The sequence below is a fragment of the Achroia grisella genome, unplaced genomic scaffold (genome assembly GCF_030625045.1).
Source record: "Achroia grisella isolate CSIRO2021 unplaced genomic scaffold, CSIRO_AGI_Agris_v1 utg1295, whole genome shotgun sequence".
Classification (NCBI taxonomy): Eukaryota; Metazoa; Arthropoda; class Insecta; order Lepidoptera; family Pyralidae; genus Achroia; species Achroia grisella.
In genome coordinates, this window is record NW_026712613.1 from 817,814 (window position 1) to 842,734 (window position 24,921).

General features: G+C 32.5%; 1 protein-coding gene across 1 annotated transcript; it reads right to left on the bottom strand.

Annotated features, from left to right (window-relative positions):
- Positions 1-219: 219 nt before the first annotated feature.
- LOC131855033 (coatomer subunit epsilon) lies at positions 220-7,011 on the bottom strand. The gene is made up of 7 exons (XM_059206245.1): positions 6,843-7,011; positions 6,095-6,286; positions 5,409-5,500; positions 4,194-4,359; positions 1,532-1,643; positions 793-908; positions 220-417 (listed from the first exon to the last, which is right to left on the bottom strand). The coding sequence occupies exons 1-7, from the start codon at positions 6,942-6,944 to the stop codon at positions 289-291; spliced, it is 909 nt and encodes a 302-aa protein (XP_059062228.1). The 5' UTR covers positions 6,945-7,011; the 3' UTR covers positions 220-288.
- Positions 7,012-24,921: the final 17,910 nt, after the last annotated feature.

A 24,921-nucleotide genomic window follows, 5' to 3' on the forward strand; every position in this document is an offset into this window, starting at 1 on the left:
GATCTATATATATATACAATATATATCAAATTTTCTAGACTGTCTGTCTACCAAATTTAATTTAAATAGGTTCAGTAGTTTTGGCGTGACAGCGCTACAGACAGACAAAGTTACTTTCGCATTTATAAGATTAGTAATGAAGAAAGGATGTACCTATATTATTTTATATGTAGTATCTAGATATATCAGAAGGTAAAAATAAAACCTCATGTTCCGATATAGGCTAAATATATATATTCATTAATAACAATACTTGCGACAATCGACTCTGTCACGACTATATAAGGTTTAACTTGCAACGGAGGGCTGGTACTGCGCTGCGAGACGCTTGAATTCGTTGGCCTTTGCATTGTACTCCTTGGTGAAGGGGTGGTCAGGGTGGCTGTCCAATAATTGAGCCATATAACGGGATGACACCTGAAATTAACAACCCAATAAATAAATATATACTCATACTAGCAAAAGCCGCGTTGCTGTAGCTAACCTAACTAAAATAATATTGCGACTAAATTGAGATGTAAGCTACCCTATCTTTCAAGTTGGATCAAATTGAATTGCACATAATGCGCAAATCAAATTTGCAATCTGTTTAATAGTTTAGGAGTCCATCGCGGACAAACAACGTGACACGTAATTTTTATATTCAAAAGGAAATCAAAATTAGTGAGAATAGAGTGACCACCAACATATGTTACTACAGTTTTGTCAAAAGGAAATAGTCCAATCAATGGTCGCAACCAGAACATACCAGTCCCCACAAGTTCTCTCCCATATTTTTAGTTTAAGACTTACCTCTGGCGGTTTCCCGCTGTGTGTGGCGGTGACGGCCAGACCGAGAAGCAGGTCGGGCTGCTGCGGCACCCGAGCCATCGCCTCCGTCAGCATCTGCTCTGCCTCTTCCCACATGCCTTTAATAACACAAATAGAAGAATCATTTGAGTTGACCATGTGAATTGTGGTTCACTACTCAGTATATGGAAATATCTTCATTTTTAAAGCTAAAAGGTTGAAACTTATTTTTTAGGTTGTTGATTCAATATAAATAAATATAACATTCAAAGTTTGTAAAAATGTAACCTTCAAGGAGATTAAGTTAAATTAGGATATGAAAGTTTTTATATACGGAAATTCGACATTTTTAAGCAAGAACGACAATTATATTTTCTTTGAATTTGTTGTAGAAATATGTAGTAAAACTATTTATGACTGGAAAAATGTATTTAATGGTAAGATGGTAGAGAGTGAAGTGACATAATATAATTTTGATTATAGAATATAAGAAAACTTTAAATATATCAAAAGAGTTTCTCAACAGAATTTTTATGTTAAATTACTAAATGTTTTCTTTATTTGATCAAGGTCACTATTCCACGCGGTCGAAGTCGCGGGCACAGCTAGTATAATGATTAGTGTCAACTAAATTTATTATTTACTAGAAGTTGGCGAGCCCAAATATAAGTAAGGGTATAAAAGTGAGATGCAGACGAAGTTGGGGCTAATTATCCTAAATATAAGCAATGATATGTGATACCTCTGGAGGCAGCAGCGGCGGCTCCGACGGCGGCCGGACCCGCGCCTAGGGCTCCCAACCGTTCAGACAGCTCCATCACGCTGTAGTGAGCATCCTGAACACCAGGTCCACCCTGTTCACAAACACAAATTATACTATACTTTATCTATATTTTTTATTGCACTGGGACAAATGAGTTTGCGTCTCACCAGATAGTAAGTAATTACCAAGTTAGCAAGTGCGTTGTAAGAAGGAATAAGTTCTTTTCTTGAAGGTTTGAATATTGTATCGGTTTGGAAATACTATTGCTGGAAGGTGATTCCACAATGTGTATCTATATTGTGTGGGACTGTGTATAGGGCGCTGGGGTCGGTGCAGCCAACGATGGTGGTAATTAAAGATGCAATATGTAAAAGAATAGTATATTATAAAAATATATGTCGTAACAAACTATATGAAAGCAAGAGTAATACAAGGAATGAAAAGAAAGGCAATAGCAACCGATATAAAATATAAATATTTAAAAATAAGAGATAGTCGAAACTTAATATAAGGAGTCCTGTATCTTTATATTAATACGTGTAATAAAAACTTTGTACCCCTTTTTACGAAAATTGCGAGGATTGAGGAGTATAAAATTTCGCACACTTATAGTTTTAATAGAAAAGGAGTGCAGATTTTATATTTATTTTAAATTTTATTAATATTATTATAAAGGAAAGTTATAAGTTAGTTATTAGTTAGTTACAAGTGAAAGTTTGCGAGCATGGATGGATGTTTGTTACTTTCACTATTTACTCTACTGAATGAAATGAAACTACAGTAATGCTCATGCTAGAGAATAACATCATCATAATGCCTTTATCCCATTATTTGGGGTATAGTATGTCATTCTCTTCCACTGCTCTCTAAATCATATTTGAACATACTCTTCTTTTATTCATATCATCTTTCACACAATCCATACTCAAATAATATATTCTATATATTTCACGCGGGTGACCGCGGTTTCACTTCAGTAGTTTTTGCGTGAAAGAGTAACAAATATTCATAGCTAGTTATGTATAAAATTTTTTTTTTATTAATTTATAATTATAAAAATAACATATATAATTAAAAAAAACATTATACACACTACCATGTCTTTGACATATCATACACAATAGTACTATATCGGCAATCAAATATCGTACAGCCTTTGCAAGACGCTAACAAATTTTCATGTGTGTATATATATATATTAAAAAATAAAATTAACAAAAAAATAAATTTTCATTGTCAAACACACCATATAGCCAAAAACAACCTTAAGAAATGGTTATTAACACTAGGTTTACGGGACCCGTCAATTTGACGGATTTCAAACTTTGAAATGAAACACGCAAAAAACCATAGCATTAATCTTAACTATTTTGCATTGTAAATTTATAATTTCATTAAAAGAGTTTATACGCACAATTAGTATTTTCCTAAGCTTTATAAATTTTGAAAATTGTATCTTGTATACCTATTTCTACGGAACCCGTCAATTTGACTTTTTAGCTGATTACGTCAACAATCCTTATATATTTGCTTCGCTTGTCTCTCTCTCTCTCTCTATAAGACTAATAGAAAGGGTTAAGACCCCGCCCCCCCCCAACTCATAGTCTCAATAGCGCCTCGATAACGAATTGTGTAGCCCGGGTGTCAAATCCTCGCGTTATTCGAAACTCAAAGCGTGCAGCAGACTAAATGTCGTATGGAAAAGATAATATTCATGTGTTGGTGCAAACATAAACAACACACACAAGGAACTTTCACAGACTTCGGTAGCAGATGGGACGCAAATATAGTGTGAAAGCAGGGTGTTTTCGATGGCCTCTCCAAGTTTTTATAATATTTTAGATTTCAGCGATAAACATTGTACAAAGAGTGTACCGGATCGAAAATATAGAAAGGAGTTATATATTTTCTTTAGCCGATGAATTAGCTGGAAAAAACAAGGAGAACGTTCGTTACAGTTCAGACGTTTCAGATCGGTCACTTTCAACATCGGGAGTGCGAAAAAGTTGCCAAGTGGGCTACTGTAATAAAAATAGAAGCAGTAATTTTTGTATGTATTGTAAAAATACATATACAAAATATCATATATAATGCACAAAAGAAATTCAATACGTATGTAAAAAATGTCCTCGATAAATATGATTATATAGCCTTTATATTATTGTTATCATTTTCGTAATAACTTAACAAAAACTTTGACTTATTAGTATTTTATTTTTGTGAATATATATATATTAAAAATTTATAAATTGATTTTTTAAAAATAAATAAATTTTCATCCACCCGTCAATTTGACATGCACCAGATAGATATATAAGAAACGCCCGTAAGACCTAGTGTTAATATTAGATTATGAACAGACAGAATTATTGATACGCTAATAGCACTTCTATAGGCGTTTCTAGATTATCAACAATTTCTCAAGACTCACACACACACACACTCCTAAGACTACACCAACCTACTTAAATTGTAAAATATCATAACAAACTCACTTAAAGTACACCTCAATATGGAAGAAGACACTGACTTCTGAAACTCAGGTATTTTCTATACCTACCTCAGAAGTCAGGGACTTCATAAATGATTTGTATTTATAAAAAATATTAGACAATAAAGACATTATTATTATCGGTAATACCTGTGAGAGGTTGAGCCAGGCCTGCGCCAACTGTGTCAAGGTGCCATCATCTTCAATGGCTTGCAGCAGCTTCAGCTGTTTGCGAGCCAGATCCGGCCTATTCATGGCCAGCAGACACTGCAGTGTGAAGGCGCGGAGTTCAAGTGATTCTGTTCCGTGGAGAATTCTGAAAGCAATGAATAAACCAAATTGAATGAATGATATTGAATGAACTAAATTTAGAGAATGGAATGAAATGAACGAATGAAAATGAACGAAAACGAAATTACCCTAAGGAAATTTAATGAAACAAATTTAGTTAATGAAATTGAATGAATGAATTAAATGAAATATTTTATTTGTAATAGTTATACAGATGGAGATGTACTCATTGATAGTAGTTCTGACATTCAGCCTTGTAAACATGCAAAAAAAATTATTAATGAACATTTCAGTTTCATTAAAAAATAGGTAATAATTAAAATGTACATGAAATCCGATGAAAATGTTAAAGAAATAGAATGAACTTTCTAGTCTAATTATCTACATTTGATCTCCCTTTGAGTCTCTGTGTGCAGAGCTGAGACTACTCACATATCCAACCATGCCACTTCCAAGTATAAAAAAATAATAAATATAAGAAAATGCATTTCAGTAACAAACACTCTAAGCCCTTATAAACTCATCTAATTTGGTATACAGGACTATATAGATTTTATACTTTTTTAGGAGTATAACAGCTAATAATAATATAATATTGTGTAATGAAAAGATATAATAAAATAGTTATAATAATAGAATAAATAATTACTAATTCATGTAGTATAACCCTTGAATTATACCATATTAGTAATTGTTTATTCTAATATATATAATAATCTATACATATAAATAAAATTGGAGTGTCTGTTTGTAATATTCATATAACCGTATTTTACTACATGCATATATGAATATAAATATAAGTATATATACACCAACATAACAATTTTTAAAATTTTGTCTGTCTGTCTGTTTGTTCCGGCTAATCTCTGAAATGGCTGGACCGATTTTGACGGGACTTTTATTGCTAGGTAGGTGATGTAATAAGGGGTAACTTAGGCTCCTTTTATTTTAGAAAAATAAAGTTAAGCTAGAATATAATATAGATTTTACATTGATTACTATAGGACTGAGTATTTCATTTTAATAAAGTTATTAAATCACAAAACAAATTTTAGTTGATGGCACACTTACTTTAGGGCTGCTTCATAATTATCTTCATGATAATATATTGTTGCCGCTACAATTAAAAAGATTTCATTTGTAACCTCTATTCCCTTTGCAACCTGGAAAGAAAGTTACTCTATTTTAATTATACAATACAAAATAATATTCTTACTACATCCTTTTACAATATAATGTGAAATTAAGAACTTCACAATAGACTCTCAGAGTGTAGTGGTCTTACTACATACAAATTATGCTCAAGAGGTTGACTACAAACTCAAATCAACTAAACTATGAGTGTGAAAAAATATCTTCATAAATCAAATTACATAAATATAGAGATTAAGGAAAATCGACAATTTTGGGTTACCCTCTAAATGTGTGAATGTTGCCAGTTGGATAAAAGGACTACATTGTTAATTTGTATCTTTGAATGAAGCGAATTTATATAATAGTGATCGAACTTCACTTGCAACTTGCAAGTGATTTTCGTTTGATCATCTGAAGCCTTTTAAAAACTAAAGGCGGCTTATAAAAGAGATTGTATTATTATAATAATAGAATATATTATTTGACGACCTTGGTCGCGGGTTCGATTCCTCGCACTGCACAAACAATTATCTTAGTAGCTCTTGGCGCCTCGGTATCAGCAACAATAGCTGGTTTGTATTTGTATTCATGAGTATGATCATCTAAGTAAAACTAATTCCTACCCTTGCATCAATATCAGCAACAATAGCCGGTTTGTTTGCATCAGGCGACAGATATTGCACCAGACTTGTCAGTGGCTGCAGCATGGGGTCTGCTGTTTTCAACTCCTGCATCACCATTCTGTGGTTGCCCTGGGCGATATACGATCGAAACAGGAAGGCATCGCGTTGTAGAGATACTAGGGGTGTAGAAGCCTGTAGGAAGTGCATATTATTAGCTCTACCAAATATTTAGTCCTGTTATTGTGAATGCAACACGGACAATAAGTTTAAAGTTATTGAATATTTACTATTGCCTAGGCATTTACAACATTGACAGTGTTCCTACAAGAATTATTAAATAGATTCATTTCGAGTGGATATTTTTTTACATGGTATAAAGTGAAGTTGCTGTGTGTTTGCTTAGTAAAAGATCAAAGTAAAACTATGCAGCGGATTTTAATGCAATTTTTAGCAATAGTGTTTCAAGAGGAATGTCTAATAAATATATATATACAGATGTATAATATATATACACCCATACGAAGCCCAGGCGGATAGCTAGTAAGTTATAAAATCTGTTACAAATTTCACTTAGTCATAGTAGTTTTCGCTATACAATAAGTAAGGACAATTCTTTATTTCATTATATTATGAAATACAACAGTAATATGCTGTAACTAAGTGATAAATGAGAAAAACATTAGTCATTTGAAATAGGCATGAAAACGACTTGTGTATGTTTTAACACTAGTGGAATACCTTTACTTACATTAACACTCAACGCTTCATTGATAGCCTGTTGATAATTACCAACGTAAAAGGAATTTTTAACATCGAACAATTCATCCACGTCTTGTTGCTGACGTGCCATTTTGGTGTTTTGTTTGGGATTTTTATGAAATTCTATGCTGTATATTGGATGTTTATTTTTGACAGCTTGTTAGGACAACTGACAAGTGCCAGCGTCACCATACGCGATTGACATTGACGGTACGGATATGGGAGTTGTCGGTTGAAAACTGTGATGTCCGGTTATTTAATTATATATTGACGACGAGATAAAATAATAATGCTACATTTCCAGTTATCAGCATATCATTTTGCTTGTAACATTTTCTGACATATATCTTATTTAATTGTTTCTATATAAAATTAATATGGGCTGCTAATAACTGTCAACTTACTTCTAATTCCCTCCGATAGAGCGCGCCATATAATATGATAATATATTTTGTCTTTGATTTATGAACATTTTACATTACTACAAACGATGGATAAATAGATAAATTAAGACTTGATTTGTTTTAAATTCATTCATTGCATAACACTACATTGGATACAATTATAAAGATTTTGAATATTTTGTACAGATTACAGATATAGATTTAAAATAATGTAGGTAACTAGATGAATAGATTATTTTTCTGTTTGAATGAACGAACTTGAATTACAGGTCATTTAATATCAAAGCATCATCTGTATTATATGAAATCTTACACTTGTATATCATTGAAACTTCTTCTTATGAATATCATTGAAACCTGAAACACAAACTGTTTAAGTTTTCAATCTCTTCGTTAGATGGCATTAATAACAAATTATTTATTTATTAGACAAATATAGTTTATATTTGTCTAATATATCAGTACTTAATTATTACACCCAAATTTGTATTGTAGAAAGTTTCATTCTAGCAGTGAGCGACTTACGGTAACCTAAGATCGATAACATTTTTTTTTATGGATGATGATGGAATTGTGCACCTGCCTGCGCCCCCCCGCCCGTACTTCCATATTTATGCACTAAAGAAAACCAATACATTGTTTGTTTTTCAAATTAGGATCTATAAAAATTTATAGTCCATTTATTATGAACTGAACATCTAATTTGAATAATCATTATGTCATCTTTGTCAAGTCGGCTAAAGTATAATTACTTATGAAATCATAACAAGATAAATTAATTATCAATGGAAACCATAAAATTATGTACAACGTAATCTGAATCAGCCGATATATTTTCTATATACTTACTGTATAATTACATACTGTACTCAAGTTAATATCGTAAATAATTTACGTAAAACATAAGGTTGCCAAGCGGTTTACTTTGTAAACTGTGTTTTGTCATTTGACTGACAGTAAGTTTGACGTAACTATATTGACAGTTAACAATACTTCTGGCTACCCTGTCTGGGATAACACGTAAATATAACTTTAACGACTTATTTTTATAGTTTGAAGAAAATGTCGTTGATGATAAAAAGATATAGGTATTTCAAATTGACAATAAAAATCATAAAATATTTAAAATGTTTGTATAAAAAAACATAATTATCATATAAAAAGGTGCGTTATGCACAATAACGTATACGGAAGCGTGGGATTCTTAATAATGTGGATTAATAAACCCATTACTGTCAGGTTGACCTCCATGGGGTCCCCCTGAAAACTATCGTGATAAGTTACTGATGAATTTGCCACAGTGGTCTAACTGACCTGACCTTGCTCTCATGCTCATCTTATCATCCTCTACTTGTGCCCTGCCATCGTAAACCGTAAGCGCAGATGGGTGCACCATTTCGTTATCATTCCTTAATAAAAATATGATGTATATTTATATTATTAAAGTAAGTTTTTCGTAAATATCATATCTCTACAGAAAATCCATTCAGATTGTGAGAGCCGAAAGGAAAAGGTATGAATGGATTCGTACATAGATATTAACAATACCAAGTTTTTTTGCTCTTCTATTCTATTTGAATGAATGTTATAGATAAACGCGTTTTTGTTCATTAACAATGAACCTTTTTATTGTATATTATGTACAGTTGCTACATACTTTTTCTTACCTTCTTTTAAAGTTTACATGTTGCTATTGCAAGATAGGTTGATCTACATTATAAGGATGATGATAAAAAACAACATAAAAATAATTATTATATATACGATAAAGAATAAACAAATATTATCAATTATTAATGTAATAAATCTTATTATTATTAATATTAATAATGCATTTAGTATTTTAAGTATGGACTGTGTTTGTTATTCTTTCAGCAATAAATATATATATATTACATGAAACTATCTATATTTTAAATATTTAGGATATTATATTTTAAATTGAAATTTTACACTGGTGAAACGACGTACATCTTCAGTAATAATAATAACATATATTTAACATGTTCATTTTTCTACCTTTTAGCTAATTTGGCCGTTAAATGTAAATACAACTTAATAACCCACATTACTAATAATTCCTTTTCCCCCATAGGCTATATTTTATTTGCAAAATAATAGAAATATCTATAATAATTGAACATTGAGAATGACGCAGCTAGAGTCGAGACACAACGCGAATTTCTAGGGTCTGCTATGTCCGACGGTTGCCTCCACCAACATACTGCCCACCTTCATGAAAGATGGATAACTGGCCGAAGGGAGGGGTGTATCGGCGGTGACCGTGGCAGATTGCCGTCAAGAGGGCCGTGAGCACAGAGATGAATTATATTTATTTACATTATTATTTCATATGTATGTTAGTCTATACACATATAAATAAATTGGAGTGTCTGCTTGTAATATTGAAATAACAATTTTTTTTTACTATATACATATGAATATAAATACGGTACATACACCAAACTAACATTTTTTACGATTTTTATCTGTCTGTCTGTCGGTCTGTTTGTTCCAACGCTAATCTCTGAAATGGCTGGACCGATTTTGACGGGACTCTTATTGGCAGGTAGCTGATGTAATAGGGAGTAACTTAGGCTACTTTTATTTTAGAAAAATTAAATTAAATTCTACACGGACGAAGTCGCTGGGAGACGATGTATTTTAGTCTGAAATGAAAATGTATATATTATTAATTAATATATAAAACTAGCTAACTAGGAAATGTTGTTTTGCTCTATAAATTAATATGGTACTAAAAATATGTGTAGGTGATAGAAGGGTGAAAAGTTATTATTTTATGTATTTTTTAGAGCCACATAATATAAAAATAAAATATCAAATTTTGTCGAAAAAAATAAAAAAAAATTTTGGAGTAAACCACCCATAACATATTATAAAAATTAGCTATAAACATATTCCCAGAGCTACTGAATATACATATAAAATTTTATCAAAATCGGTCAAGCCCTTTAGGAGGAGTATTATAAACACGAAATCAGTGACACGAGAATTTTATATCTTAGATAGTAATATTACAACAAAAGACGTGTGCCCTAGTTTCATAAATCAATATAATCATCACTACCAGCCCTGTAATGGAATTCAAAATTCAACCGTCAAAAAAAATAATGACTCAAGAAGTCCATTGAATGCAAGTCGAAACGACAGATGTGTTCCAAGGGTTTGGCCCTGAGAGAAAGGGCGAGACAAAGGTACCTTAGGGTCAATGCAACGTGCATAAAACTGCAGCGCGAATTCGTATAGGAAACGGGGCGTTTTGTCGATGGGAACCGTTTTTGGGTTCTTGGGAAATATATAACGATTCGTGAGAATGTCTAAATTACAATACTGTACTTTACCCGCGGATTTATTTAGAAATTATTATAAGAAGTGTTAAAAAAATCACAAATGACATACCCCATCCCTTAGAAAATAAATAGTATAACATAATATACCTATACATCAAAACTTTCAACATAATAATAATCCTGGACAATTCACACAGAGCCATCTATTCTAAAACTAAGCAGAGCTTGTGTCATGTACTAAACAACTGATATAAATACTTAAATACATTGTTTTTTTTTTAAATTAGGGAAGACATATACAATCAATCATACTCATGTACTATACAAATGTACATGAGTATGATGGTGATGATGGTGTGAATCAAACCCGCGATCATCACCGGTAAAGAGGTGTGCTAAACCGCTAAATCATGGAGACCGTCTCATACCATTAAGTATTACAATAAGAAGCGAGAGCTAACTAAAAGATTCAACAATATGTAATTAAAATTACAAAATTTGTAACGTCGGACTAGGAAGGGGATAGTTACGTAAACTGATTATAACTAGCCATAGGTCTAACTATTTCGAAATGCAGTGCTAAATCTAAATACATTTTATTGATATATTTGTAAATAAAGATTATTATTATTCTTTATATATCTCCCTCTTTACGGGGTTCATATTTACTTACAAACACGCGGGCCTCAGTTTGGGGATGATTTTAAAATTACTGTTTTTTTTCCTTTTATACTTACTTTTTAATATTAGGTCACTTTTACTTTTTTTTTTTAAAAATCATTATTTGCAAAATAAATTTAAATTCCACGCGTGCGTAGTCGCGGGAGCAGCTAAATATTAATAAAAGTACCAGTACTGACATAAATTGGGAAATTTAAAAAAAATATCATGTGACGCAATTTGTGTAAGGTCGCTAAGACTGTTGCATGTAATATAACAGCGATCTTCCAAGGAACCGCGACATACTTTGTAAACTGTTAGTTACATGCCTACATACTTCATTGTATATATGTAGAAGCTTTGCGAATTTGTCGCATTGCCGTCAGTGGGAGTGCCACATTTTGGCGGCAACTTTGAAATTTAACACGTTCAATGCATTTCTGAAGACTAGGTAAGATTTGACATAATCTTTACATAGTATAAAACAAAATCGTCGGCGCTGTCTGTTCGCTTATATCTTTTAAATTAAGCAACGGATTTCAATGCAGTTTTCAGTAATAGATAGCGTGATTCGAGAGGAAGGTATATTTAATTATTTATAGAATAGAATAGAATAGAAAATCATTTATTCAAATAAACATACATTGAAGCACTTTTGAATAGTCATTACATTTTTTTAATCTGCCGCTCATTCGGAAAGCTGTATCATCACAAGAAGATCGAGCAAGAAACTTGCGTGTTACTCTTTTAAATAATTTTATTATTACTTTACATTTTTAAGTTTAAGTGTGTGAATACAAACCACCAATTAGCACTAATTCAATTAAATACTCAAATAGAAAAAAAATATTGAATATATAACCAACTGGTTAAACGATTAATAAGAGGAAATCAGCCATAGCAATTAGAATAAACCAGTCCCTACAAGTAGCATCCGTTCACGAGTATGACGGATGAGCCAGTCATCACTGCGCTCGACCATATTTTTATTTATAATATAATATAATATATTATTAAAACTTTAATGCATGCACAAATACAGAAATAAAGATGCACATGCCGGACTTAATACCTTGAGGCATTTTCTCCCAGTTTATATGTATAATAGATACGTGTTATAGTATAAAACAAACCGAGAAATTCCAAGATTTGTAATGGATCCGTGCGAAGTCCGGACGTTGGTGTCAAATATATAGAATAGAATAGAAAATTCTTAAAACTTAAATTTACGCACTTTTAAGTTATCTTTCTCTTTTGTAGATAAAATAAACAGTATAAACAGAAATTAAAGGATAAGTCGTATTGCGGGTGTCCCATACTGATCCGCTCATTTTGTTTTTCAATAATAATAACTATACCCGGATATTAAATTCCAGGCTTGTTACCTTTATTCATGTATACAGGGTTACTGATTACCGTCATATACGCTGTTAACACACACATATTTCACAATTATGCATAAAAGGAGATTAAAATAATAATAGTGAAAGAAAAGAGCAACATGCAAGTTTCTTTTTACTCATTTTTATTGTTCCACTAATTCTCTATACTAACGCATACTCATGCGTTGATATAATAATAAATGTCAAGTAAGTGTAATGCAGACAAGGTTGGGCTGGTCAGCTAGTATAAAATACTTGTAGCATATTGATATTTAAAGTTTCGACCCAAACCACATTTAGCCATGATTACAGAAAATCTAAAAGTTCTCCATTGTGCTCTAAAAGATTCCCGGACCCTTACAGGGTGGTTTGGGAAATAGGGACACGACCCTTAGCGCCCGGCAGCTGGTCGGGTTCAATGAACTTTGCGCTAATTTCTCCACCGAAGGTGCCGTCTATTAAATTTACATCCACTCAAAACAAATTTCGTAATTCGACTGTTCGTTTCCGTATTGGTCCGCTTCCTTCTCAGTTACGTTTACCGGGAAATAGGGAATGAAATTATTGAATTGAATAGAAATAGAATAGACAATCATTTATTCAAATAAACTTACATTGAAGCACTTTTGAATAGTCATTACATTTTTTAATCTACCGCTCGTTCGGAAAGCTGTCTCATCACAAGAAGAACGAGCAAGAAACTTGCGTGTTGCTCTTTTAAATAATTTTATTGCATTTTATATAAATATAAATTGTAAATAAACTGGCTTTTAAAAAACATAATAATAAATAAATTATTCAATTGAGTTTAATCTATACTCTATACATATAAATAAAATTGGAGTGTCTGTTTGTAATATTGAAATAATAGTTTTTACTACATGCATTTGAATATAAATACGATACATACACCAAAATAACATTTTTTACAAATTTTGTCTGTTTGTTCCGGCTTGGCAGATAACTGTAATATATAGATAAAGTTAAATTCCACGCGGACGAAGTCGCGCGTACAGTTAGTTTGAAATAATTAGATATAGGTATACGTTCACACGTTTTCCTTCAATGTAATTACATATGTAATTCTTTAGGGAGCCTGTTTTTGTTTATCCATCCTACTAAAATTATAATAGAAATAAAATATTTAACTTTTATTTTATATTTTAAATTTATTTAAAAAAATACTTAGTAGGTATTCCGTATATTGGCTGTTATAATTTTATACAATTTAGTTATTTGTATTTACACAAAATTATAAGAGTTCTAATTATTTTAAATAGAAATAGAAATATTTTGTATTCAAATAAACTTAAAGTCTTTGTGACTTTTAAGTAGTCATATTATTTTTATTCTACCACTCGTTTGGAAAGCAGACTCATCACAAGACGAACGAGTAAGAAACTTACGTATTGCTCTTTTAAATAAATAAAAAACCTAAAACTTCTGAACTTTAAAGCTAAATATTTTTAAATAATAATTTTAATTATTAAAAAAAAACATAATACTGTAAAAAACTCACAATTGTAAAATTAACTATATCGATGCACCTAAATCCTATGCTAATTACGTCATATGACTGACTATAGTTTAGATATATAATATATAATCATTATTTATATTATTTTATACAATAAACTTTTTGTATTCCTTTATTTATTTAATAAAGGAATAAAAAATGTAGATGTACAAAAAAGTATTACACGATTATTGTCTTAATCAGAATAGTTTCTTTCTATTTTCGTCCTTTACTAATAAATAAAAATATCTCTGTATAATTTACACGTGTAGCCTCAAGCTAAGCAGACCCTATGTTAGGGGTACTAGACGACTGTTATAAATACTAAAATATATTGTAACACCCAAACAGATACAAACTATAATACTCATAAATACAAATGTTTGTACTGTGCCAGATATCGAACCAGCTACCATTAAAAGGCAACCGCTAGATGACAAATAGACGTCATGTAGAATAAAAAAAAATATGACTCTTCAAAAGTGCTCACATAAAGTATATTTGAATAAAGATTATTCCTATTTCTTTAATTGTAGATATCAACATGCTTCTTTTAGTTTCATCTTAATATGCAGAAACAAATAAATTTTAAAGAAAATACCATTGTATCTATTTAAACACGTTTGAAAAACAATTATCACTAACACTTTTGTATATAGATAGATAAACATTTGAATAACTTTATAAGGCTATCTCTAAAGTCATTGAATACTGCCCCAGAAGGTGTAGTTCTGAGAACTCACAGTAATTTTATGTGTAAATATTCTCGCCTTATCTATGTTATAAATAATTACCACCAAAACTTTTGTTTATAATTCGTGGTCTTTTATTCATTTATTTTTTTGAATGCTATCATAGTGTTACTTGAAAATAACTGTAAAATATATTCACAATAAGATTATAGTATATTGTTATAATTGTTTAAAAACTTTTTTAATCTTTAGATAGTAGTGATTATGGAAATAGATGATGATATGGAGACCTACACACCTTAGTGGGTCAACGTCACACGGAAAGGTCGTCAGTTCAAATTAGACTGAAACCAAAAGACTTACGTGTCAATGTACGTATATTCCTGACTGACTCTCCGGTGGTGGAAACACCGATAACAAACTAAGAGATTGAGAGCTTTTAGCTTTTAATATGATGATATTTGCAAACGATCACCTGCCCTCTCAATCCCTTACAACCCTTTTTTCGTAAAAGTAGCCTATGTCCTTTTTTACAGTTAAAACCAACCAAATTTCATTTAAATCGGTTCAATAGTTTTGGCGTGAAAGCGAGATAGACAGACATACAGACAGACAGGCAGAGGTTCCTGTCGCATTTATAATATTAGTAAGGAGTAAGGATAATAAATTACCCGTTCCAATAAAAATCAAATGTTCTCTCTTCATAATATGAGTTTAGACGTATTATTCGAGTGAAGAGAACACTTTCTACATAATAAACAGGTACTTATATCTATTGGCCTTTCCGTGTGCGAGAAATTCTAAGAATTCATATAGAAAAACAGATTTTTCTCCCTACATTTGGGTGTATGTAAATTTGTCGATATTCAACACATTTGAAATTGTGTACTCGTGTATAAAGTATGGAAAGTAGATGTAAAAAAAACAGTGAGCTCCGAGATGTTAGAGTGGGACCCGCGGCCAGACAGTTTTGTAACTTTTAGGTTAGATTATAAAAAAATAGCTTCTTTAATTTTTAATTTTAATGGTGGCAAACGATCATCATCATCTTCAGCACGGAAGACGTCCACTGCTGAACAATCATCTAATGGTAAATGGTTACCGTAGCCTATGGACGCCTGAAATACCAGGAGTGCCACGTGCGCGTTGCCGACCCTTAATAAACCTTAATATACCCTTAGTCACGTGAGAAAACCTCGGCAAGTAGTTCATTCCACGATCTAAGTGTACGCGGGAGAAAGCTCCTCTGAAACCGCACTGTCCGAGAGCACTAAGGTTCTAGCGTGTGAGGATAAATTCCCTGTCGACAGCGAGCGGTGTGATGGATATATATATATATAATTACTATTAATAATATATATATAAATGACATTTCAATTTAACTTTTAAAGTGCAGTTAAACTACAACATATAAAGTGTGACACTTATTTGTACAGTTAAATACAAGCTAAGAATTATTCTAAAAGTTAACTTACTTATAATATAATATAACTTACTTATAACTTATCACTACGACTGATTTAATCTTATTGCATATTTTGACCCAAAATATTAATGCTTGTTGGTAGTTAGTATTCACACGTTTCGACTTGTAAATGTAAACTTACAAGGATTATTTAAAAGAGCAACACACAAGTTTCTTGCTCGTTCTTCTTGTGATGAGACAGCTTTCCGAATTATTTATAGATAAAAAACAAATTGTTATGACTATTCAAAAGTGCTTAAATTAAGTTTATTTGAATAAATGATTTTCTATTCTATTCTATTCTATATTGATTAGTTAAAAATACAAGTCGCATAGTGTGTAGAGAAGAAGGTACGATATTAGATAAAATTGTAAATTAATATTTGGAACATTAAAAACAACCGTGAGAATGAACCCCGCGTCCCCTGCACGAAAGTTTACTTCACAATACTCACAATACTCAGTACAGTACCTACACAATACGACTGTACAGTCAGCCACATATTCATAGGTGACGTGATGGATAAGAAAACATACGAATTTTATAATGTATTGTATATTAATTGAGAATGTGAATTATGTATATAAATGTGAATGAGAATTATTATAGTTATTATTGAGAATGTCCGGATAAAAATAGATACGAATACTGCAATTTATTATTGAGAATGTGAATGGGAATTATTATAATGGTTATTGGGAAAGTCTGTCTTTTTGTTACCATTATGAGAATACATAGATGTTATTTGAGAATGTGTATATATATATATATATTTGTAAATAAAAACATATTATACATAGAAAACACCCAGACCGATATACACAATCATATTACTGAACCCGCGACCATCGGATAGTAAAACGGTAGGCCAGCCACTATACCACCGAGACCGTCAATCTAATAAAACTTGAGCATCTTAATATGAGGTTGACTGTACAAGTACAATACACTAAGCATTGTACATTTCAAGTTCACGAAGTACTTACACCAAAGGACGACGTGGGACTGCAGGTAGTGATTTTTTTTTCACGGGGCCCTCGAGACAGCTGCCTCCCGGATAGCAGATGCGAGATGCTCTATTGTGCGTGTACTATATATTTTTTTTAATTTTTTTCGCCATTTACTCTTTTAAACTCGATCTCCCTCGTCTTTGGGATAAAACGGATGTGTCTCGAGTCTGGAGAATCGATTTTTAAGTATTACAAGTAGTTTCCGGTGTCAGAATAGTGTTTTCTGTCTCATTGTACCGTAGTGATAATATAATGCAATTTCGGTATTTTTTTTTTCTTAAAAATGATCATGGAATGGCGCATCCGCCTGCGCTAACGGTTTACGCTGGCAGAGCACCAGTGGAGGATGATAAGATGAGTATGGAATGAAGTCCAACACCATTTAGCCCATCGTGGTAAATTCACTACAAATTTATTAAGATGGTTATCAGGAGGACTACAAGTCAATTTTTCAAAATGGGCTAAGATTTCTTTTCGTTTTATTAGTTTGTTCATTACCTACATACTAAATAATTATTAATAGTTTATTTTTACAATAATAATGATAATGTGATTTTCACCCTCAATGACAAATATGTCACCCCATCCTATTTTATTATTATTATTATTTTTATAAATTTTATATAATAGAATAGGATAAGAAGAGTTTATGTTATGGGTACTAATTGTACTAAACAACTTATATAAATACATAGACGCATTTGTTATTACGTAAATACATACATAATATACATAGAAATCACCCACACCGATAGAAACAATGATACTCATGAATATAATTGTTTGTACCATGCGAGGAATCGAACCCGCGACCATCGGAACTAAGGCGGTATGCTAAACAATCAAAAGTCAAAAATTTTAAAAATAATCTGTGCTGCCATCAGGAATAATTTAACTTCTATATTTCTGACTTTCTAGTTATGTAAACACCTATAACAAACCAAAAATGAGTTACTATAAATTAGAAACATGTCAGGTGTTGCGTCCACCACGACATCAACAGATGTCAATGCGTCTACCTACCCCTCTAGAATAATAGTCGTGAATCAGGAAGCAAGATAAACTGACCGCAGTAGTCGTTACATATGGTATTGAACAATTTTCAAGAAACCGGTCGCAAGTTTGGGCTGAAATCCAAAATGACCACCATTTATATTCAAAACTAGGCAGGTAACTACCCCCAGTTCAAAGCTCCGGGCAATAACCCTGCCGACCTACTGATACCTATCCCGCAAGCGTCAAACCCCCTCCCCCCACCCCCCCATTAACCCTGCCAGTTAACAACCTGCACCTTATCGGGCACGTAATAAAGGCCATTTTAGTAATTTACGATGTTAGTATTATTCGAAACTGTACCCTGAACAAACACATTTCTGCTCCACCGTAAAAATATCCAGATTGAATATTATTATTTGATTGTTGGATAATTTTGCACAAAGTCTGTAACTTGTACATCTTTTATAGACTTTCGAAAATATATATATAATAACTAGAATAGCAAACAAGCTTACGGCTAGCCTGATGGTAAATGCTAATACATCAAAGTCGAAGACAATGTCACTTATTGAAACGTATTTTTTTAAGGAAGATTCAAGATAATTATAGCGAATGTATAAAAATAAAAAGTAGACACATTTTTCGTTGAATAAATAGTAATAAAATATGATTTTATTGTCACGAAAATTAATAAGAGGTATAGAATTAAATTAATGAATGAATCCATAAATAAAAATCATATTAAATACGTATATAAAATTTTTATGAATGTCCACGATTTCATTTTTGTAGCTTATAAGATTACTATTCGTTTCATTTCAATTTTTAAGGTTTCAAAAATCATATCAAATTAGAATTTATATGTAGCCAATAAAATTAATACAAAGTAAGCTATCAAATAAACGAAATTAATTATTTTTGCCTCCCTCAACCTTCTAAAGCATATCTTGAACAGAAACCCTATAAAACATTATTTAATTATTTATTATTACTGTCAAAAGTAACTTCTTAAGGAAGAACCAAAGAAATTAATTATGTTCATTTCGATTTTCCAACAACCAACTCTAATTTTTTATTAAATAAATATCGTATATTTTAGAATAGTATATAAATAATTATTAGGAGATCATGAAAACAAAGCGATAGGTAGATTCGTAGCGGACGACACTGCATTTCGTAGCCGTATAACATGTGCCTATCTCCGTGCTACGCTTCTACCGCTATTGCCAATAATAATATCACGTCTTTTATAATTTATGTTTTCCTAGTAGCAATAATGAGTGATGTATACTAATATTATAAATGGGAAATTGTGTCTGTCGGTTCGTTTGTTACTTCGTCACGATTAAACGGCTGACAAGCCCCACCGACTAGAGCACAGTTCTTAAACTATTAATGAATGAGATTTTAATGAAAGAAGTTCGATTTTGTCACGAGGACAGACATAGGCTATATTTTATCTCAAGAACAGATCAAATCACAGGTAACAGTTAGTAACATATATTTAATTCATCCATACTAATATAATAAATAAGTGTCTGTCTATTTGTTACAGTATAAGAGGCATCCTCTGGAACTCCTCTGGAATGACAACGCATTAGTGGTATCACGAGTGTCAGATAATAACGTGGTTACAGTGCTGTTCAATTATAATGCATAGGCGACGGTTACTGCTTACCGTGGCCTTCCGATCGATTCCCGTCCAACTCAAACGGGGATTGAAATTTCGACGTCCTGAGTCGAGGTTCAAACCCAGGGGGTTTGAACCTGCTAGGGAGCAGTGCCCTCAGGTTAAAGTCGTATTCGTTAGACATGAGTTGGCCTTTAGCCGCTCTATAAGTCCTACCGCTGGTTTGGAAATCCATCTGCTTTCGCCCTCTATCGTTCGGTGAAGTTGTATAGGCCCGCAGCGTCGGACAGCATTAAAATATTTTGAAATTTAAAAAAAAACATAGACATTGACATAGCTGTCTATGTCTTCTCATTCCAATTACATAAAAAAATCTCAATTACTCTAATTATCCTTTCTCAGATTAACAACTTAGAAAGTACAAGCACATAAACAGTAGCTGAGACCCTCAGAGGTGCTTAGTGGTTAATTAAATGTACCTTAGCGAGTCCACAATTACGTCCCTTGTTTAATGACGCTCTCACTCAGGTGGGGTACTAAATGGTACTAATTTAAACACATTTATATCTTTATATATAAAAATTACATGTCACGTTGTTTGTCCGCGATGGACTCCTAAACTACTGAACTGATTGCAAATTTGATTTGCACATTGTGTGCTATTTGAAAGTATTTAGTCGCAATATTATTTTATTGCAAATTATTTGCCTATTATTAGCCACAACGCGTGACCGGATCTGCTAGTATATTATATATTTATAACTATCCGATCAATCTCAAAACATTCCTTTGTTTTCGAATTCTAAATTCAAAAAGATGATTTTTTTTTAATAATAGCGTGAGGTTGGCAAAGGACACGACTTAAAAAGCAGCCTTGGTATGCTCGGCGAGATGGCATATCATTCAATGTGATACATTGTACTTGTACTACCTTCATATTATCTCTGATTACCCCATCTTGGATTACAGTCGCGACGATAATCTAAGAGGCCTATGCCTCATGATGAACATGATACTAACATGGAAAGATGGAGTAACTATTCTATTTCGTACTAACTTAGTGACAGAAAACTTTTAAACGAACTCAAACTATTTTTAGAATTGGTCTGAGTTAAATTTAGCGGTCTATTCGATATCACAATATCAAAGTTGAATATTTTACTTCTGATCTAACTTCGTAACTGTCGGGGCGAAAGGGGATTGTTAGTAATGTGGATTGATGACCCCATTGCAAGGTATATACCATGTCCCCTGGAAACCATCGTGGTAAATTCCTGGTAATTTACCACCTGGTCTGACTGATTTGATCTCATGCTCATCTTATCATCCTCCACTGGTGCCCTGTTAGCGTAAACCGTTAGCGCAAGTGGGTGCATCATTCCATTATCAATAATTAAAAAAAAATTGATCGATTGAATTTATTACCCAATAGAGCACGTATTACACAATGTTGCAATTACTAATTCTGGAACTTACAATTTGGTTTGTGTTTTATCGAAAAATTATCGAATTATTCATAAAAACTTAACCTCTTCTCTATAGAAGTCACTTAGCATACAGAGTCCTTTGTTAATTGGATATTTACGCACAAATTTAGTCAACAAAATCCCCGTATCTTTACTTTCTTAGAAATCTTTATTGATTTAATTTTGTTATCAGTGTTGGTCAGGGGTGGCCAACAGGTCGCGATCGAGCGGTCGATCGCGACTGTCAGTCCAGTAGATCGTGGCAAGCCAAAAAATATAAATACGTAGACTAGACTGCTCAACGTAGTCGTAAAAAAGGTTGGTAATCTCCAACTACAAACTTGATTATGCTAAACTAGTGGAAGATGCTCAGACGCAATACTTACACTGATATAAAGGTAAATAAGTACCTAGTTACTAAGAATAATTTTCACATTTATGTTTTCTCTCTTAATAAAATAAAAAAAATACTATATGATTGTACTGTTTTGTACTGATGCTATGCTGTCATAACGAGTATGTAATTGAAAACAAAAAAAAATATTTAAAAGAGCAACACACAAGTTTCTTGCTCATTCTTCTTGTGATGAGTCTGCATTCCGAATGAGTGGTAGAATAAAAAACGTGACTATTCATAAGTGCTTATACTAAGTTTGAATAAAGAATATTTCTATTTCTCTATTAGTAGATCTCACAGGGTTTCAATAGTAAACAGGAGATCTTGGTTCTAATGAAGTTGACCACGCCTGGCGTACATTATCAGCTGGGGTCGCGGGCTCGTGTCACACGGGCCTGTTTCATGTGGCCGGGGACAGCTGACCTCACTTCCGGTCAATTTAGGCAGGCGCCAAGCGACTCGCGACCTTTTTATTTATTTGTCATATCCTTCAATATATAAAAAACCCGCGTCATCTAGTTTGAAATGAACATCAAAATTATTTCACAATATTTCAATTTTTATGATTTTGCTTATTTTATATATTTTTTTTAATCCGCGATACAAAAAGTGGGTTGATATATAAGTTTTCTGTGTAATTGTATGTGGCATAGTAGATCCTAAACGAATGGATCGATTACAATACTATTTTTTTTAATCTGTTATGATGAGATGGTTTTGAAATAATATTTATTATAAAAAGGTAAATAGTAATAAACAATAAAAAAAACAATTGTAGTAATCCAACATGGCACATCGAGGCAGCGTACCCAGGATACTGGCAGCGTTACCTCTTTAAACGGCCATACTTACCCTAAGGGCAAAGTAGCTACCAGCTGTCGTGTCACAGTTAAAAGAGTTGATATAATTATTAGTTACAACTAGCCGTTCCCGCGAATTCATCTGCGTGGAATTTAACTTTATTTTTATAAAATAAAAGTAGCCTAAGTTACTCCTTATTACATCAAATACCTGCCAAAAAAAGTCTTGTCAAAATCGGTTCAGCCATTTCAGAGATTAGCCGGAACAAACAGACAGACAGACAGAAATTGTGAATAATGTTATTTTGGTGTATGTACCATATTTATAATCATATGCATGTAGTAAAAAACGGTTATTGCAATATTACAAACAGACACTTAAATTTTATATATATGTATTGGTTTTAAAATACAAGCAGCGGCAAAGAAGCTAAGTCCACGTTATGATTATGGCAATAGTTACCAATATATATAATCTGTACACACACACACACACAAAATCGACAGGGAATTTATCCCCACACGCTGGAACCTACAAGTCGTTTCGGACAGTGTGCTTTCAGACGAGTTTCCTCCCGCGTACACTTCTTATTCTGGAATTCTGAACTGAACCTGGAGAAGTGAAGAATATTCTTCACTTCGCCAGGTCTGACATACAATAGAAAACATGTTCACAATAGACACATTTCTCAGTTGTATATATATATATATAAATATACGTATGTATGTATGTACATACATGTATATACATAAAATAATTAAAATTTCCAAATTTAAATTAACATATCCTCAATATATGACGATCTCGGTGGTCTAGCGGTCTAGCACACCGCTTTGCGACCGATGGTCGCGGGTTCTATTCCTCGCACTACACAAACATTTGTATTCATGAGTATGAATTGTATCGGTCTGGGTGTTTTCTATGTATAATATGTATGTATTTACAAAAAAAAATCTATGTAAAAAAAGTATATGTATCAGTTATTATACTTGGCTCTAGATGGCGCTGTGTGAATTGTCCCGAGATTATTATTATTATTATATATATTCCCAAAATATTATTCAATACAGACAGGTAAATTCCATTGCATGAAATTATTAAATAGAATTATATTATATTATATATTTTCTTTACTACATCTATAAATTGTCTGGGCGGTCATAAATTTTCAATATTTATGAATGAACACTAAAAAAACTGGTCTTGTACTGAATTAAACTGTTAATTATGTATTAAGGTTGAGTTTCTGTGAAATATTAAAATTAAAATTAGGACTAGAATACGTATATAATAGTAGTAAGGTGTTAGAACTAATTTTTTAACTGTAGATTTATGTGAAATGTATTCTAAGATTTATATTCGACTTCGCTCATTATTTTAACATCATGTACTACCATTATTTTTGTTAATAAATAATAAATTCTTTCTTTCGATACTGGAGCAAACTGAGTGAGTTTAATAATCTATTATTATTGACAGCCTCGGTGGTCTAGTGGTTTAGCACACCGCTTTACTATCCGATGGTCGTGGGTTCGATTCCTTGTACGGTACAAACATTTGTATTCAAGAGTATGATTGTTTGTATCGGTCTGGGTGTTTTCTAGGTGTAATGTAATGATTTAAAAAAAAAACGTATGCATGTATTTATATCAGTTGTCTAGTACCCATAACACAAGCTCTGCTTAGCTTGGGACTAGATGGCGCTGTGTGAGTAGTCCTGTGATATTACATTATATTATATTATAAATGTTATTATTATTATTAAACTTTTTTGGTGTTTCAGGCGTCCATAGGATACGGATCATAAACAGATGCTTGTTTGCTATCATAGTTGTTTAAAAAAAAAATAATTATATATCTATGTACTTATCAATCCAATTGAATTTAATATACCTTAGTACAGTACTTAGTATGTACAGTTATTTCGGGTGATTATTTCCTCTCATTTCATATATAGGTCTTACCAGATAGAGCTGTAATGAATTGCTTACCGTACATTATAATTAATTTACTTATATCAGAAACCAAATGAAGATTGATGATATTTGAGTGAAATCGATTGACCAAGATCATTAATTTAAATCTCATCCATATCTCATCATCACACATCATCGAGTTGGAACGCATGGTCCAAGTAATTACCTGCGGTAGGTGTCAAGCACGAAACGTGGTGGCATCGTACGATGAACAGGGCGGGCGGAAGCTGCGGCGCATCCCGCCCTCGATGCAGTCACCCCGGCGTGCCCCGGTCCCGGCCGGCCGCCCCCTGCGCCCCCTCGCACACCCCGCGCCGAGCACAACCCCCCGCCACCCGCCCCCCACGCCGAACACGCGAGC